Genomic DNA, 19,234 nt, shown 5'->3' on the forward strand with positions numbered 1-19,234 from the left:
AAACACATTTCACTACTGCATTTTGCTAAGCACATGAGTTACACACACACAGTGACACAACCAGGCAAAAAAGTATTTATATGGTGAAGAATCATCATGTTAATTTATGTCAAAAAATGTCATGTTTGTTTATCTTAACGCAGGGCATAGTTAGGTTTTACGGGATCATAAAGACTTTTAATTTATTATTGAACTGGATATATAGAATATTTCAAAGTTGCTATCAAAAAAGAAAAAAATACTAAGCTGAAATTCTACTTAGCGACAGGTTTTTCAACATAACTTTCTTCCCTATGCATCAAACTAAGGCAAGAAGAAAATATATGGTTTTTAAAAGATACCAAGCCATTAAAAAAAAATTCTCTTTCTGAATTTAATAGAATATCCTGGCCCATTAAATACTGGAATAGGTTTTGGAGAGAGAATGAATTCTGGCCTGAAGTAGTATGGTGTGTGACTGGAATCCTCAGTGAAAGCTCTAGAAGGACACAGAACCCCAGGAGTGGCCTGCACAGCGGGGACGGTGAGGGGTAACCACGCAGGAGTGCTGGCTCCTGACCGGCTCTTTCCCCCTCGCTCCTCCCAGCCAATCGCCTCTTAAACGCTGCCTTCTGTGTTCTTTTGGGGGGAGTTATCTTACCCTTTATCATTTGGTCCTTCAGTATTTTAATATAAAACCTACAAGAAGAACAACAAATTCAAGGCTAGTATTAAAAGCTTGAAAAAAAATAACAAACCTTTTCCTCAAATCAGTAAACTCTTCTTGGTGAACAGAATCTTGTGGAAGTGGGAATGATTACTTTCTAAATAATGTGTTAAAAGCAAGTACTTTACTTCTGAAGCATTAATGCTTTATGAACTTTATTTTTATCCTTATAGTATATTGATGCATCATCCAAGTACAGATACCAGATACCTAATTTCTAATGATTTATCCCAAAACAAACACAAGAAAAGCAGGCCAACGGAAATATAATCAAAACCTCTTGAAAATGAAGTTACTGTAGATGTACCTAAATAAATAAACTATAATCAAAAGCTGAATCTCAAGTCTAGTAACTGATTCTATGTTGAATAGAGATCCTTTAAAAAGTGTTCTCATTCAACATATAATTTAATAGAATATTCTGTAAACTGAAGTGTAAAGATTACATTTATTCTCAGTCCAGATACTTTCTCAACTGTAGAAGTACAAGGATGCCTCTGCCTTCTTCATCAGCAATACAGATTTATGAAAATGTATGCTGCAAAAAATGTCTGACTGAAGGAGTTAATCAAATCCTCACGTTCACTGTTAACTTTCATTATAATTGGTAAAAATGATGCCTATAATAGATGGCATTCACATTTTCAACAAATTTATATATATATTTTTTGTTGATCACATAGAGAAAGCAATTTAGATTTCATTTTTAAAAATAAGGTTTATTTATAATAAACTATCTTTAATATTCTATATTTTTATTCTAGGGAATGCGTAACTGTAGACAAAGCTAGCTTTAACATGTATTGAAAAGGTGTACTCTTTATATTAACACAAAACGGTAAGTCTTTCTTTACTACAAAGAATTCTCACTGCCTTTGAACTAAGAATCTGGAGCACTCACAGAGAGGTGTTTGGGATGACCAGCCAGAATCAGTCAGGAGGTTTTCTCTCTTCTCAATTAGGTAACTGAAATAGGAACTCTAGCTCTAAATATCATAAGCAAAGTCTAAATCTTCAAAAAATAAACAGAGGGAATATAACAAACTGCTTCAAATACATGCCTGAGGTGAGAAATGGCTTGTACTTTCATATTGTGGCAGCTTCCAGATAAAATCATCAGTTTTTAATCTTCAGGTTCATATCTGGAAAGAGATATGTATTTAATTAAGAGCATAATGCCAATTGTTGTACCGAATGAGTTTACCTGAAACACTTCCAGTGATTAAGCCAGTAATGTTGCATCCTTCATCTAAAATCACCGCTGTGGTACAAGTCAGATTTGTTCAAGGCATGATGGGGGTGAGCCGGAGGATTCCTGGACCAGAGAATGGACCAGATACCCACTGACATACCATCAGGCTCTAAGTCTCTACCATATGTGGCATCTACACCCGTGTCAGCTTAGTAAATTATTATTTAATCGAAGGCCTGATGGACACAAACAGCTGATATGACCTTGTGAGTACAAGGTTAACCAACCCCCTTCTCTAAGGATCTGGGATTCACTTTTCAGCTCTGGTACCCTGGAACTCTGATAAAAGTAAAATGTCAGCTGAGTTTCCAGGCAGAACCACCGATGGCAGAAATGACCCTGATTAGAAAACTCCATCTGGACCACAAGAACTGTGGCCAACCATACATCCACGGCAGAAACCAGGGCTTTGGCTTCGCCGTGTGCAGTGAGTTCCTGGACACATCCCCACCAGAGTGCCACGTAACTGTGCCAGCGACACCGCTCCTACGGAGGGCATGGACTTCTAAGGCAGGCGGGCCCTGGCATCCACACACGGATCTCATCTTGCAGCACCTGAACTGCCGCGTGAGGGCTTCTCTGGTAACTCAGATGGTAAAGAATCCAGCTGCCAATGCAGGAGGTGCAAGAAACTCAGGCTCGACCCCGGGGTTGGGAAGATCCCATGCAGAGAGCAGCAGAGACCCACTCCAGTGTTCCTGCCTGGAAAATTCCGTGGACAGAGGAGCCTGGCAGGCTACAGTCCACAGGGTCACAAAGAGCCAGACACAACTGAGCAATTAAACAACAGAAGTGTCACGTGGGAGCACAGCGTGAGCAGGCCCTGGACTGCAGCAAGGATACCACTGAGCAGCAACGCCTGGCGCTGCCCTGTCCAACATCCTGCTGAGAGAATGCAGGGCGAAGGCAGCCCAGTGTGGCCTTGAGTGACCCCAAGGGTCCAGCTGAACCTGAAAAGAAACCCGAAGGGGTGTGGCGAGTGAGGCCTGGCCAGAGCCCCTTTGCCCTCCCAACACACAGGCTGCTGGACTGGATGACAAAGCAACTCCCCACGGGTCTGGCCTCTCCGGACACGAGATCAGACTTAATGAAGGACAGACATCAACGCGGCAGGGGGACAATCCAAGGGGCAGGATCAGCACAGCTTACTTTGCCAGTCTTTTCCTCAGGTCTTTGATTTGGTCATTCTTCTTGGTAAGAATCTCCTTCATGTTTCGAAAGGCTGCTGTTTGTTGGAATTTCTTCTCTAATTCCTACATAGGGAAAAATTTCAGTCCACTAATAAGAAATAGTTAAGGAAAGAAAGAACACATTTGATGAAAATATACATTTTTGCCCTAATTTACTAATATTCTGCTTATTTTCTGATTTATTTTTAATGTATTTATATAAAATTAAGACTATTGAAACTTACATTCTTCCAAGTGAGAAGCCAATAAAATGGTAACATTTCCCAAGTACAATATTAACAAATAACTCAAACATACTATGCCACAGAGATGGGAAATCTATTTGAAACAGTAAATTCATTTTTAGGTAAAACAGACATGCTCTTCTTTCTAAATCCCAAAGTAGTGCCAGTATTTTAAGAAGAGGATTTTAAATTTAATTACAGTTTAGCTTGTATATTCGTAAGAGTCTAATCCCTAAAGTGAAAAGCACAGTTCTCTGCATACTGCTTGTAAATTAAGAAACAGGGACAGACCCCTTGAGGAAAACACCCGCCAACCCTCTGCTGACTGTGAACGGGATGGTCAAGAAGAGCAACACGGGGGTGCAGGGTGCTGGGTGTGCGCATGCACGAGGAGGAGCACAGGCTTTTCATCACCTCAGACATTCTGGTGTCAAAGAGCAATCTTTCTCCCAAAAGGGGTCAATCTTTTAGAACACAAAGTGCCTAACACCTTGAGAAAAAATAAAGTGAATCTGCAGCTATCCACACTTCCCTTAGTCACACTGCATTCACCGCTCAGGCCCACGTGGACAGACAAACCTGACCTTCTCAGCCATGCTCAGCTGCTCCTGGACCCTCAGCAGGTCGTGCTTGGCCGTCGCTAGATTCTCTTCCAGGGATTTCTGGTTTTCTGTCTGGTCATTAAGTGTCTTCTGAAACTCACTCTTCAAAGCAGCAACTGTGTTTTCCAAGTCACTCAAGTCTTGGGCCTTTATAAAATCCTGTGAAAAATACGTACATCCACATAAGTTCACGCTGACATCCTAAATAGCAACGGCTTTAGACTCAACACCTCAGCGATGGAAAGAGGGGAGGCTGTGTGCTGCGCGTGCACGCCAGCCTCCCCCACCGCCGCAGTCCCGGAGGGTCACTCGGCACCCAGTGCCTGGTCACTGCACACACGCACGGCCACTCAGCGGTCACGGATTTCCAACTATGTCAAATATGATTTATGAGCTGTTGGAACTCCAAAGGGAGAACGAGAGAGGTGAGATCCTAAATTTGACAAGGCTGTGTTTCCCAGAGTTAGGGTGACATGTTTCACAATATTATAAGAGCCTAATTAACACTTATTGAGTATATGGCTTGCTACATTTATAAGACTATATTTTTTATCTTAATTTGAGATACATATATTCGTACACTTTGTCTGTGTAACATAAGCAGTTGGATCTTCTCTCTACTTGGATCATGTTTTCTACCAGATACCATTTATAATGTAAAGAAAAGTAATATTAATAAGACAGGAAAATGGTCTATAAATGCTAACTATGAAGATGGAGCACTACTATCAACAAAAGAAAAAGTCCTTATTTTTGAAATCTGGTCTTGAAAATGATTTTACTTCACTGTATCTCTGTATGCATTTTGCTTTTGCCAAATCTTTAAAAAGTAAAATTGGAGCAAAGTCTTCAATGGCTTATAAAACAAATTTATCATCCAAAAATGCAACTGTTTTACAGAGTATTCAGCTGTTTTATAAATTTATGGTCCTTGGTATATAATGATTGAAAATCATATATATTTTTCATTTTAGCCATGTAAGAAGTATCCTTTTATTTTAAAAAAAGTATCTACAGATGAAATAATGTAATGCCTGAAATTCGTTTCAAAAAAACATGGGGGAGAAGAGAAGAAAGTAGAGGTTAGCATCAAATAGGCTGGGCACGCTGTGGCAACTGAGCGGGAAAGTTGAGTGGCGAGTGCCTGGGTTACATTACACTATTCTATTCTTACACATGTCTGAAAGTTTGCACAGAGAAAGGGTAACCAACGTCTAATGAAGCAAGTTTGGGGATTATTTAGTAGACATTTACAATGGCACTAAACCCACTAGGAAAGTCAGTGCTGCAATGCAGATTCAGTCAAACAGCCCTGCTGACAGGGTCCTACTACAGCATCTTATCCCGGTGCAAAGGCCACACGAGGCAGAACTGTGCCCACGATGACTTCCAGGGTGGAGCGGGACTCAGGCACTCCACTCAGACAAACCTGGAGAACTTTAACACTGAATTTCACGGTTTCACCCAAGCTCTGCTAGATACAGATGGATCTGAAGATACACAACTAATAAATTCATTTCATCATACTCCCAAAGGGAAATTTAAGTAAAAATAAGTTCTGTATAAGACCCAAATTCAAATCCCTGGTGGCGCAGTGGTAAAAAACCCGCCTGTCAAATCAGGAGGCCTGGGGTTTGATCCCTGGGTCGGGAAGATCCCCTGGAGGAGGAGATGGCAGCTCACTCTGGACTCTTGCCTGGGAAAGCCCATAGACAGAGGGGCCTGGCGGGCTACAGCCCACGGGCTTGCAAAGTCTCGGACAGGACTCAGTGCTAAACCACAACAATAAATCCAATTAACTCAGAACCTTTCCATTCTTCTCTCTTTCCTATTGGAACTGGAATGGGAAAGTGAAAGGGAAAAGAACTTAAAAAAAAATTAAGCAAATCTTAGATGCCCATGTGCTCTGGGACACGTGAAGCACGTGAGCCGTGCATGTGCACCCTCTGCCCTGAGCAGGCGCTCACGTGGCCTTTCCTGGACAAGTCTGTCTCGATGCGGGGCCACAGTGGCGGCCTCTTTCTCAGGGAGTGGCCAGTGGTGGGGCATGATAGTAACTAAGATGTGAAAAAGCTAAGACTGATTTCACCTTTTGATTCCCGTGCTCAAGCTGTAAATCTTGCAGTGCTCTCTCCAGCTTTGACTTCTCATCCAATGCATCTGTTGCCTAAAATCAAGAGTAAACAGAAAACATTCAATATTCACTCTGTAAGGAATGCTTTCAATAATTTTAAGTATTTCTCAGTTACCTGGGATTCAATGGTCTTCAGTCTTGACTTCAATTTCTCATTCTCTTCTTGAAGTCTTATAATTTCCTTTGTGAGTAGATTCAAGTTTTACTATGTTAGCCAAAGTACTTTTCATCCTTGAAATTACTTGTTTCACTCATACTTTTAATTTTTAAATTACATAGAAACTCCAGAGTCTGCATGCTCTGGCTACTGGTAATATCCCAGCTTCACCCAGCCCACCAGCCTCAACATCTGTGAGTCATCTCAGACTTCTAGTTCCTTCCTTCACAGTCTCTCAGACTTTTTTCAGCCCTCTGTTCTCAGCCTTTTCCTAAAGTCCCCTCCTCTGCCATCTCTCACCTAGCTGATCCTGAAACTCTTAGTCTATTCTTGGCCTACACAGCGCAGCACCTGCACTTATCCTCAAAGCACAGCCACCACCATTCCATACCCTGTGTCCAGCCCCCAACGGTCCCTACGAGGGGAGGCCCACGGCCCTGGCTCGTCAGCAGCTCCACCACGAGCACCGCCTGCCAGAGCAGTCTCATCACGCTCTGGCGCACACACCACCGCCCGGCGGAGCCTGTGCTCTGCTCCCAGGCATGCCAGCCTCCGCCCTGCCTCGGGCTGCTGCCCACTCTGCTCCCCTGCTGCTCATGCCCCTTCTCTTCTGACAATTCACTGTGCCTTCGCCTTTCAGCCCAGCTTGGGCACCACCGTACCCAACAGCCAGTCCTCCTTGACTCTCATCCACATGGCACTGTGTCTTCTCTGCCACCCTGTGGTACAAAGGTTAGCAGTTTCCTGTCTCCGTTTCTAGAATGTTAGTTATCCCTTCCCAATGAGACTGTAAAGTCTTGAGGGCAAAGGGCCAGGTATTACTTTTCTTTTTATGTAACAACATCTAGCATAACGTTGAAAACACAAGAGTCAAGAAAAATAGCTGTATGTTGGTAATCATTTTTTATAAACCTCTTACTAACTACCATTAAGGACAACTACTTTGACGGACTAATCACCCTCAGTGGACAGAAGCCGGGCCTTCTACCCCGTCTCCAGCTGGAGCTGCGCAGGCGGCCAGCACACACCGTGAGAGCTGCCGTTCCTCACAGTGACGGCGACATTACCTTGTTCAGGAGTTCTGCCGCGCCACCTTCGTGAAGTGGAGCGAGTTTTGGCTTCATGCTGTCTATGATGGACTGAAACGAAACAAACCGAACTGAAATCACCACCAAATAAAGCGCGTGTAAGCACTGAACCCTTGTACTTTCTAAGTGGCAGACACTGTGCAAACCTACCAATGGGATGTCAGCTAGACCCTTATTGGTTTGCTTCTCTACTACGTACTGGTGCTTAGGACAGAGCCTGGCCCACAGTGCCCAATGAAAGTTAGATAAAAATGAAACCCATCCTCCTTGTATCTTAAACAAACAAACAAAACAAACAGGTGGAAGAGAAAGGTGGGAGGGACGGTAGTCAAAACCAGAGCAGATAAAGATCCTAGTACCTAGGGACTGAGGTTTCAATACCATGGGAGCTGGAAGCCAGATTTCTGCACAAACCCCCCAAAATTGCAATAATAATGAGGATTTAGGTAAACTACATTGCAGATGAATAACTTGACACAACTTGATACCTATATTCTACAATATGTATTAAAGCAAAAGAATTCATGCCTCTGAACCAGAAATTTCTTAGCTAGAAATAAGTTCCAAAGGAACAATGAGAAAACTCCTATGTATGTGTACACTCATGGATTCATCTCAGCAGGGTTTTACCAGGCAACGCCAGAGCATTCATGGTACGTGCACACAATGGAAGGGTCACTGTAGACAACAAGATGATTAAAGAGAGAAGTAGGTAATGACTAGGACTGTCTCCACTCGAGAGATGAGGAGAACGAGGCTCAGCCGTCTCAAGGTCACCCGCTCAAGGTCACCCGGCTGGGCAGTGGCAGTGCCAGGATGCTGCATGAAGCTTGCACAAGTGGGAGGCAGGTGGACGGCAGGGGCGTTGTCAGCGTGCGCATGCATGTGTGCGAGGCAGCGGACAGAAGCAAGCTCTTCACAGGAACTTCCAAAGCTTTTCTTTTGCCTAAAAATCCACAAGGCAACTTTTGAATTCTGGTCTTGAGCTGAATGCTTTTCCTTGAGAGTTCTCCCTTCAGCCTCTAAATGTTCTAAGCAATTTGAGGATGCTAAACAGTGGCTATTAAGATATGGACCAAAAATTACCTTTTTATTTGAAGATGTAAATTCCGCTTTTTCAAATTCTGCAACTTGCTCTAATAATTCTCTTGAAGATAAAAGAAAATATGAAAAAATAATTGTTTAAAATAGATTTGTATCATATGCACAAGACAAATAAAAGCACTGGTATCAACCTATTACATGCCAGAGACAACAGGGCAAGATGAACAAAACTTCGTCACATCAAAAAGGTAGTTACCAAAGGTAGAAGAACTAAGTTCCATGCACTCAAATCTGAATCCCCATAGCACCTAGTATTTTGTACTTACTGAGTGTACAATATAATTGCCAGAACTAAACTACAATGTTAATATAACATGTCTGAAGTTTGTAGTTAACACCGTATTTTTGAAGTACTAAAGGGAAATTGAAGAAAGTAGGGAAAACCACTAGACCATTCAGGTATGACCTAAATCAAATCTCTTATGATTATACAGTAGAAATGAGAAATAGATTTAAGGGACTAGATCTGATAGCCAGAGTGCCTGATGAACTATGGATGGAGGTTCATGACACTGTACAGGAGACAGGGATCAAGACCATCCCCAAGAAAAAGAAATGCAAAAAAGGCCAAATGGCTGTCTGAGGAGGTCTTACAAATAGCTGTGAAAATAAGAGAAGCGAAAAGCAAAGGAGAAAAGGAAAGATATTACCATTTGAATGCAAGTTCCAAAGAATAGCAAGGAGAGATAAGAAAGCCCTCCTCAATGATCCATGCAAAGAAATAGAGGAAAACAATAGAATGGTAAAGACTAGAGATCTCTTCAAGAAAATTAGAGCTACCAAGGGAACATTTCATGCAAAGATGGGGTCAATAAAGGACACAAATGGTATGGACCTAACAGAAGTAGAAGATTTTAAGAGGTGTCAAGAATACACAGAAGAACTATACAAAAAAGATCTTCCCAACCCAGATAACCACGATGGTGTGATCACTCACCTAGAGCCAGACATCCTGGAATGTGAAGTCAAGTGGACCTTAAGAAGCATCACTATGAACAAAGCTAGTGGAGGTGATGGAATTCCAGTTAAGCTATTTCAAATCCTAAAAGATGATGCTGTGAAAGTGCTGCACTCAATATGCCAGCAAATTTAGAAAAATCAGCAGTGGCCACAGGACTGGGAAAGGTCAGTTTTCATTCCAATCCCAAAGAAAGGCAATGCCAAAGATACCTCAAACTGCCACACAATTGCACTCATGTCACATGCTAGTAAAGTAATGCTCAAAATTCTCCAAGCCAGGCTTCAGCAATATGTGAACCGTGAACTTCCAGATGTTCAAGCTGGTTTTAGAAAAGGCAGAAGAACCAGAGATCAAATTGCCAACATCTGCTGGATCATCGAAAAAGCAACAGAGTTTCAGAAAAACACCTATTTCTGCTTTATTGACTATGCCAAAGTCTTTGACTGTGTGGATCACAATAAACTGTGGAAAATTCTGAAAGAGATGGGAATACCAGATCACCTAACCTGCCTCTTGAGAAATCTGTATGCAGGTCAGGAAGCAACAGTTAGAACTGGACATGGAACAACAGACTGCTTCCAAATATGAAAAGGAACACGTCAAGGCTGTATATTGTCCCCCTGCTTATTTAACTTAAATGCAGAGAACATCATGAGGAAAGCTGGGCTGGAGGAAGCACAAGCTGGAATCAAGATTGCTGGGAGAAATATCAATAACCTCAGATATGCAGATGACACCACCCTTATGGCAGAAAGCAAAGAACTAAAGAGCCTCTTGATGAAAGTGAAAGAGGAGAGTGAAAAAGTTGGCTTAAAATTCAACATTCAAAAAATCTAAGATCAAGGCATCTGGTCCCATCACTTCATGGCAAATAGATGGAGAAACAGTGGAAACAGTGGCTGACTTTATTTTTTGGGGTTCCACAATCACTGCAGATGGTGACTGGAGCCATGAAATTAAAAGACTCTTGCTCCTTGGAAAGAAAGTTATGACCAACCTAGACAGCATGTTAAAAAGCAGAGACATTACTTTGCCAACAAAGGTCCATCTCGTCAAAGCTATGATTTTTCCAGTAGTCATGTATGGATGTGAGAGTTGGACTATAAAGTAAGCTGAGCACTGAAGAATTGATGCTTTTGTTTTTTCCTTTTTTTTTTTTTTGAATCGATGCTTTTGAACTGTGGTGTTGGAGGAGACTCTTGAGAGTCCCTTGGACTGCATGGAGATCCAACCAGTCCATCCTAAAGGAGATCAGTCCTGGGTGTTCATTGGAAGGACTGATGTTGAAGCTGAAACTCCAATACTTTGGCCACCTGATGCGAAGAACTGACTCGTCTGAAAAGACCCTGATGTTGGGAAAGACTGAAGGCAGGAGGAGAAGGGGACGACAGAGGATGAGATGGTTGGATGGCATCACTGACTCAATGGAGATGAGTTTGAGTAGACTCCAGGAATTGGTGATGGACAAGGAGGCCTGGTGTGCTGTGGTTCATGGGGTCGCAAAGAGTCGGACACAAATGAGCAACTGAACTGAAAGGGAAACTGCTCTAATATACATTGTTATCTGGTAGAGATTCAAGAAAAACTGGTTTTAATAGAATAGCCTGGGAAAAATGGAATTAGTTCACATCTACTGAGTATGGTAAATTCTCAAGGAAGACGGATGGTTTCCACCTGAACATTTCCTCTTATTTGCAAAAGTACATGGATGCTTACTATACAAAAGCTTTTACAGTGAATGGTAGTTAACTACTCTTTTAAGCTTCTTAACAGGTCAATTTCTCAAAGTTTTCTCATCAATTACCTACTGACAGTTGGTGAAGCTGGATGGTTTCCTCCTCTACCTGAGGCCACAGTCAGTGACACTCAGCACGGACTGTGAGCCGTACTGCCTCTGTGGTTAGCAAATGGCCCCCGGGCTCCAGGTCAGTCTTTCCAGATGTCTGGCATGACTTTTCACAGAATGAGTATCAATTTCACTGATTTTACCATGTTTTTTAAAAATAAGGGAGCTTTTTGATGTTGTTCAGATTACAAAACTTTCTAAGAAAGTTTTCTAAGAACACTTTTCCTATTTTAAAGAGTGGTATATAATTTTAATGCAATTAATAAAAGTACACTTCCCATACTACTAAGTGTGATTTGATGGTAGTTGAATTAATTTTTCAAATCTGTTTCATAACTGCTACTTCTTAGTTGACCTATCTCTAAAAACTTACTACAGTACTGATCAGGCTAACCAAAGCTGCTTTGAGGAATAATTGCTAATCACCTTCAGAGCAGTCTCATAGACCTCGAGGCCTTTATCACAGTGGAAGCAGGGCACTCTGAAGAGGACTCTGAGTGGCACCTAACAGATGACTCATTAGCTGGATGCGCTGCTGTCAGGCTACCCAAATTTTCTCGCCCACTATGCTCAAGAAAAACAGCAGCAGAGACAGGCACGCGCTTTCAAGCGCATGCTTGGGCCTCTACGGTCACAGCTGTGGAAACAGATACTATTACCTGTTTTCAAGTTCAGAGATGTCTGTCTGCAGCTTGAGGTACCACTTCTCGGCTTGTGAGAAAAGCTGCCGCAGAAGCAGCACGTTGGTGTAGGCCGTGTTGATGAGCTCAGACTCCACCTCGCTGTGGACCACAGCCTGCAGCCCATTCAACACCTCAGAGACCTCGTCGACGGTGAAGGTCTCCTCCACAAGCCTGAAAAACAACCACGACCCCAAACCTCTGCGTAAACAACAGAAACCATTTACAACGAAAAACAAAACTGAGAAGCCCCCAACGTGTCATCGGAGGGATGAAAAGGTTACAGTGAAAGTCTCTCTGGGAACTATCTTCTTTATTCGTAGAACAGTTTGAAAATAATTTAGATTCAATTAGTTTTTGATGTCTGGTTAAATGATTAAACTGTGGCTCGCTCCTCAAATGTGCACATCCTTTCATACAAGTTATGTGCTCAGAAACAAGCCCCAAACTGTCAAATTTTTCTTCAGCTTTTCGGTGAAAATTAGCTTTATCACATTTAATTTCAGAAGTCACCTGAGAGGTGTTAATTCCTCCCTTTCTTTGTATTAGTTGTCTAGCATTTCAAAGACCTTATAGGCTATTCACAAGTTAGTAAATGCCTATAAGAAAATTAGTGCTAATTATGTATTGCTTTTCTTAGCATCTTGAGACCTGAAAGAAAAAACCCCAGAACTTAATTAAAGCTCCATAAAAATGAACATCATCAAAAGTATTAAACCTCACTCTTTCACAGAGAATGTCTGGGTTGGAAGGGAACTCCAAAGGCATTTGCTTCAATCCCCTCACTTCACAGAAGCAACACAGGCTCAGAAGGCAGAGGTGACGCGCCCAGCGTCCCACTGGGGTGTGACTCAGCCCCACAGCCACTTCCAGTAATCTCGGAAACATGCCCAACAACTGAACCCTTGAGAAAGCATCCATGCAGGCCTCCCACTGTCAGTGACAGGCTTACAGGAACAGTCCTCTCCACTCCTTGCCTCCACCCCCAAGGTCCTTTATCCTTCAGACACCCAGTGGATGAAGAGCTACAGCCCTGATGCTAGTCATCCTCTCCCTTACTCCAAAAGGAAGGAGGACATGTTGTGTCCAAAAGGACACAACGCAGGGAGCCCCACCAAACTTCTCTCACAGTTATACTCAAGTTAATATTATTTGCTCTACCAAGCTTTAATGTTTTGTTTACCAAGCAGAATTTAACAACTTTTAAAAACCCAGAAGTTTAAGTCCCTATTAAAAATATCAACAATCTTCCTGTATTCTTTAATAGAACAAACTAAATCTGCTTAAAAATATGTTGCTTTTTGAGCAACCCAAGTTCATTACTATGAACAGCAATTAAGGTACTCCAAACTCCAATGCGTAAAGTAAATAAAGAAGTACCTTCTTTGGCTATCTCACAGTCTCACCAATCAAGACTGCTCCGTATAGCTGCTGAGTCAGGAAGCCAGATTATCAGACTAGATTAATAAACTGAACAGATAAGTCTACAGCTGATGGTCTCTGCTGCTGAGTGACGTTAGATAAGCTTACCACAGTTGCAGGTCACCTAGAGACCCTTTTTATTTATGTCCCCACATCCAGGTGTGCCAAAATTTGATCCCCAAGCAGCCTGAGGTCTCTCTATTATTCAGTCCTTTTGGCTGCTTCCCATTATCCTCTATCACTAAATTTTCTACGGACTTTTCTCTCTCATTATTGGTCCAAACAAGCACATTATCACCTCTTGCTGCAAGTCGGCTAGCAATTTTGGTACTAGTCAGCAATCTTTTCACGGTTTCCTGCTGTTTTCTCCTCGTCTGTTTCAATATAAAACTGTATAGGTATTTTTTTGCTAAATGCCATGTCTTATGGTTCTACTCTTTTAATTCATAACTCAAGTAATTAAAGTTCTGGAATCTCTACTACAGCAAGCCAATTATTAACCCACTAGCACTTAACAATTTTCTGACTGCCCTTCTGAAACTCCGCAATCCCTTAACTATCCTATGTGGATGTTTAATAACAGACTGCTCCCACCACAATCTGATTTCCTGAATTTTCTATATCTGTAAGGTTATGTGTAGCTGCTCACAACGGACATTGATCGCATTCTAGCAGTGGTTCGTATGCCTCTGCTACAGCTGCCCCACACTGGCCACCAGAAAGGATGGCAGTCACTTCCCACTGGGTCTCCTCAGAATTCTCTGATACCTGCTCTCCTTGAGGTCTTGGAAGCAGGAATCCACAGTTTTGAGTCTCAAGCCTCTTTTTGAGCGAGCAAAACGCATATAATTAATAACTTCATTTTGATGGTGCTCGTTTAGACCCAACTCTGCCTGAAAGAGAGAAGTAATTTGTTAGTCTTGAAAATATAACAAAGGAACCAACAATGAAAACGTACAGGCTCTCCTGTGGCGCAGACTGCTAGATGTCTACTAAACGCTGTTCTTTCCATCTTTCCAGACACATGGCTTGCTGTTGTTTAGTCGTTAAGTTGCGTCCGACTCTTCTGGGATCCCTGGACTGCAGCCCATCAAGCTCCTCTGTCTGTGGGATTTCCCAGGCAAGGATACTGGAGTGGGTTGCCATTTGCTTCTCCGGGGATATTCGTGACCCAGGGATCAAACCGGCATCTCCTGCACTGGCTGCCCAACTAGAAAACACTCTCCAGCACTCTTGAAGTCAGGCACGATCACGTGACTACTTCTCAGCAACAGATGGGAACAGAGGAATGAAAGCTATTTCTAAAGCCTTAATACACAGGGTACATGTCTGCCACACCCTATTTCTCTGAAACCTGGAGGTGAGACTCTGCTGAACCATGCAGACAGCATGATAGCCTCAGGGCTGGGGGAGCAAGATAAAAGGGAACTGTACCCCGAATAACCTCATGGAGCAGCACAGACCCACATACCTGAGATGAGCAGTGAGAAGGCTGTTAAGTGTGAGAGAAATAAACTTCTGTATTCTTTAAGGCACAATTTATAAAACAAAAAAAACACCTCTATTAGAGCCACTTAACCTTATTCCATCTCACACAGCCTTAAAAAGTATATTTGGTTTTGAAGCAGCCATCAATTGCTCTTGCTTTTAAACCAGATGAGAGCTTGACAACTATAAGCTAGAGACTGATTTTTTTTCATGTTATAGCTACACTGAAAATTACAGAAGGAAATTATAAAATTGAACATCTAATGCAGGGGACTAATTAAGTTAGAATTCTCTTTAAGAGTAATTTGATGTGTCATAGCGTTCTTATGGGAGACAATGGTATACTCTGGAATCCTCTTCTTCAGGCTTACCTCCTACTTCCAGCACGCAGGGCTGCCTCCAACACTGTGGAGGACACCACCAACGTCCCTGGGCACAATCTCCTTCGCCCTCTCAGCCCCTCACCATGGCTTCGTTGCATCTACATACATCCTTACCTGTAGACGTAGGACATAACACCACGAGGGCCATGACCTTGTCCCTCTGGTTGCCTGAGGATCCCCCTCATAGTGCCTGCACACAGTGGCCATGTGCCTAACAAGTGAACTCAAAGAGTTCCTTCTTTTGAAGGTCATTCATGGCTTTAATCTGTTCTCTTTCAAGCTCCTGGGGGACTTCAACCAATCACTTCTCCTGTCAACACTCTACAGAGGTTTCTTCTTCCCTTCAGACTACAGACAAGGCTGCACACAAACCTCATTCGTGTGAAACCAAAACAAAACCGTAGGTTCCCTCCAGCTAGCACTGCGTTTCTCCAGCTCTCTTCTACATCTGTGTCTCTAAACGCTGTTCCAGCCACCTTTGCAAGGCTCACCAGCAACGTAATAACAAGCCCAACTACTCTGGCTGCTGCTTTGCCATCTGCTGACCTGCTCCATTCTCTGCCTGCTAACCCCACCTTCCCTTCTTGATCTCACTGGCAGCCTTCTCTTCTTGAGCTTGCCTCTGAAGCAGCTGCACTTCCTAGGACGCTGCCCTTAGACCCTTACTCTTGTCGCTCTATATCCTCTCCTGGATGACACGATCTCTTTCAAGGTGTTACCTACAAGCATCTCTCAAGTATCACAGCCGGGCCTACAGACCAGTACCCCCAACCACATGAACGGCTCCATTAAGTCTTTTTCTTCCCCACATCATTTTTAATACTTCTGTTAAAGTTCAGTAAGTTAAGAATTACCCAAGATATCATGATGCTCTCTAGCGGTTACCTGGCCGGTAGACTGCTTCAAAACAACCAGTTGAGATATTCTGGCCAATGTAAACCAACACATTTGCAGTATGTACTTACATTTCCTGACTCTACCTTATTTGATTAAACTGGTAATTCACTTTTGGCCTTAGGGCTAGACAATGTGAACGGAAATAAGGAATAAGTTTCTTATGTTTTAGTTTACATGGATTGTTAGCCAACTCCTCGAACTATTTCAAATGTCAATGTCAAATGTCTAATTAACAGTAATGACGACAACATCTAAAAGTCATTCAGAAGTTACAAAGTGCCCGGCATGATCTCATTTAGTCCTCAATACAACCCTATGAAAAAGTAAATATAAACCTACTTTACAGATAGAAAACTGAGGTCCAAAGAAATTTTTTTTCCCATGCTATTGAATTGGCAAGTGGGAGAGCAGAGACTTGAACCAGGAAATCTAACTCCAAAGTCCACACTCTGCTTTTCAAATCCTTTTTGGAAAAATGGCATAATTTAAATAAATAACACAGACATGTTACAGCTGCAAATCAACCTGAGTTGTGACTCACAAGAAGACACATCTCCACCCAGCATTTGAAATAAACCTCAATACCTACGTTAGAAACGATGTTCTCTCTATACTCAGGTTAGTGTCAGCAAGAATATCCTACAATTGGAAATCTCAAAATGATGTCACAACTTGCTAAAAAAAAATCTCATAAAGTTTCAATTATTCTTGATGACAGTGTTAAATCTATACTCATAAGCCCTCCATACTCCCCAAACCCTTTCTCTAACCCCATTTCCCAAGCTTCTGTTAAGAACACTCCTATTCAGTCAGATTAGTCTGCTTACCAGCCTTGAACATCCTATACTTTCACCCTCATTACCCCAATCCTTGACTAAAAGCACCTCTCCAGGCTTATTCAAGAATCTGAGTCCACCCCAGTGGTGTGCTGGTGAATGCTTAACAACAGGCATTGGTGAGGGCTGGAGTATGAAACTGATTTGCAGCCCTTGCTAATTTCCAGTGTAAAATCTCCCAGCATGGCTGGTCTCAAGCTATCAACATGTCACTGCACTGCAGAGGTGACAAGAAATGGATATAATTGGCTCTCAGAGGTATAGGCATGCTCCAGAAATCCACCAAATTCCTACCTATCCTTCAAGATCAAACCTTTTTTACCTACTCTGTGAAGCCTCCTAACATGCCCTCATTAACTCTAGTTATGGCTTCCTCCAAAAATTAGCACATAGGTGGATGAGATGGTTGGACAGCATCAACGACTCAAAAGACATGAATTTGAGCAAACTCTGGGAGATAACAAAGGCCAGGCGTGCTGCAGTCCATGGGGTCAAAAAGTCAGACACGACCTAGTGACTAAACAAAAACTATTAGCTGTCTTTTTTTCCTTAGGTATTGCTCCTTCAAGTAGACTGTAAGCTCATCACAGCATGCATCATTTCTTACACCATACAGTTTCCTCATATACTTGCGCAGAGTAAGTGCCCAATGCATGTCTGTTCTCTTCTGTCAAGTAAAGACTGTCCCTAAACCAAGAAGAAAAATTACTGAAACTGAGAATGAAATTTATAACAAAAGACAGAAAAAGTTCGTCTAAAATGGATGGGAGTGAAGAAAGGGAGCAGAAATAAGCAGCTGATTTCAGTAGCAGAAATAGCATTAGCCTGGGAAATGGAATGACAGCAGGTAAGAATTCGAGCAGCTGTCAATTTTCTTGTGACATCACCATTTTTTCAATTTGTTCATGATATTTTATGGAAACCAACAGAATGTGTGGGACAGGCTCCAAGAATGGTAGGGAACGAATGGTTTATTTCGTTCACAGTTGTACCCTCAGCTGCAAGAGTGCTTGGTATACACCGTGGGCTAAAGAGGAATTCTGGTTACTGAAATATTTCAGTAGCCTATTTCGGTGGTGCCCCCAACTCTGGATTCATCTTTTTTTTCCTCAACACTTTACTGTGTCTTGTTCTAAGGACGGCTGCTGTTTAAGCTGGCATTCTGTATCCGCTGGAATGACAAATGGGATTATGTTCAAGCATCCAGGAAAAATATGCCTTCTTTTGAACAGGTCAGAACACAAGGAATGTCACTCAAGTTTTCTCAGGTATAATATGGGGCCTGGGGATTCTTGTATCACTCTCACATAAGAAAGTTGTATTCAATCACGTTCTTCCTCCTCGGCTCGTTAACATAATTAATACTGCCAAAGGGGGTGTGTGTGTGGGGGGTATGTGCGTGAGTGTGTGCGCGCGTGCATAAACTTGAGTTTTTGGAATGGAACAAGAAACCGCTTTGCGCCTTCTGCTGGCAGATGGTTCCCTCCAGCTCTCTTCGCCAACCACCTGAGGTGTGACTTGGCCTAGGCCCTTCAGGCAGCAGCGAGGAATGGTAATGCAGCGGAGCGCGGCTGCTAGAAGAGAGCTCCACCAAGAATTATCCCGGAAGGGCTTCGACCTTGGTTAATAGTCTCTCGCACCCGGCGTGGCGTCCCCTTCTCAGAGAGGCCCAGGGCCGGACTAAGTTCTGCCGCAAGGCACGCCATCACTCCGAGGCCCCGGCTCCGCGTCTCTCCTCGGCGCGCGGTGGCGCCGACAGGCCGGCTACTCACCATTGCGGCGGCGGGGGAAGTCAGCGGTCTGGAAAAGCGGGAGAGGCCAGGCTCAGCCTCACCAAGCCCGGGGTCGTCGAGTAACACTGGACCGCGCCAGACGCGAGGCAGGGCGGGTTGTTTAGAAGCGTTGCTAACGGGAACAGACGCACGTGACTAGGGAGTTACTCACTTTGATTGGTTCTCAAGATCACGTGACAGGAAGTGCGCGAGACCGGCCCACTGCCGCATGCGCATTTTTTCCTAGGCGCGGGAAGTCCCGCCCTCACGCGCCACGCCGACTACGGGAGCGGCCGCTGTTGCCAACGGCAACAGGAAAGGCGCGGCTGCCTGGCACCCAATCGCTACCAAGAGCCGCGGGGCATCCTAGCCAGCCTTGCTGCTCCAGCCTTGCTGCTCCAGCCTTGCTGCTCCAGCCTTGCTGCTCCAGCCTTGCTGCTCCAGCCTTGCTGCTCCAGCCTTGCTGCTCCAGCCTTGCTGCTCCAGCCTTGC

The 19,234-nt window shown here is 43.3% G+C and overlaps 1 protein-coding gene across 2 annotated transcripts; it reads right to left on the reverse strand.

The window, feature by feature from the left end:
* Nucleotides 1-350: 350 nt before the first annotated feature.
* On the reverse strand, nucleotides 351-18,917 carry LZTFL1 (leucine zipper transcription factor like 1). Of its 2 annotated transcripts, XR_005722157.1 has the most exons (11): nucleotides 18,743-18,917; nucleotides 14,135-14,259; nucleotides 11,924-12,118; nucleotides 8,440-8,500; nucleotides 7,333-7,404; nucleotides 6,224-6,289; nucleotides 6,064-6,141; nucleotides 3,957-4,133; nucleotides 3,108-3,211; nucleotides 1,768-1,848; nucleotides 351-678 (listed from the first exon to the last, which is right to left on the reverse strand). XR_005722157.1 is itself a non-coding variant. In XM_040246791.1 (10 exons), exons 1-10 carry the CDS (start codon nucleotides 18,743-18,745, stop codon nucleotides 1,830-1,832), a joined length of 900 nt encoding a protein of 299 aa, XP_040102725.1. In that variant the 5' UTR covers nucleotides 18,746-18,917; the 3' UTR covers nucleotides 835-1,829. The 2 variants fall into 2 exon arrangements, 1 of the variants encoding a protein (XP_040102725.1); XM_040246791.1 differs by lacking the exon at nucleotides 351-678 and having other exon boundaries at nucleotides 835-1,848.
* Nucleotides 18,918-19,234: the final 317 nt, after the last annotated feature.

This window comes from Oryx dammah, unplaced genomic scaffold (genome assembly GCF_014754425.2).
Source record: "Oryx dammah isolate SB20612 unplaced genomic scaffold, SCBI_Odam_1.1 HiC_scaffold_9, whole genome shotgun sequence".
NCBI lineage: Eukaryota > Metazoa > Chordata > Mammalia > Artiodactyla > Bovidae > Oryx > Oryx dammah.

Coding starts and splice junctions, on each gene's coding strand:
- LZTFL1 (XM_040246791.1), bottom strand. Junction 7,405..8,439: donor TTACATCTTCAAATAAAAAG/GTAATTTTTGGT, acceptor GTTTCGTTTCAG/TCCATCATAGACAGCATGAA. Junction 6,290..7,332: donor CGGCAGAACTCCTGAACAAG/GTAATGTCGCCG, acceptor CTACTCACAAAG/GAAATTATAAGACTTCAAGA.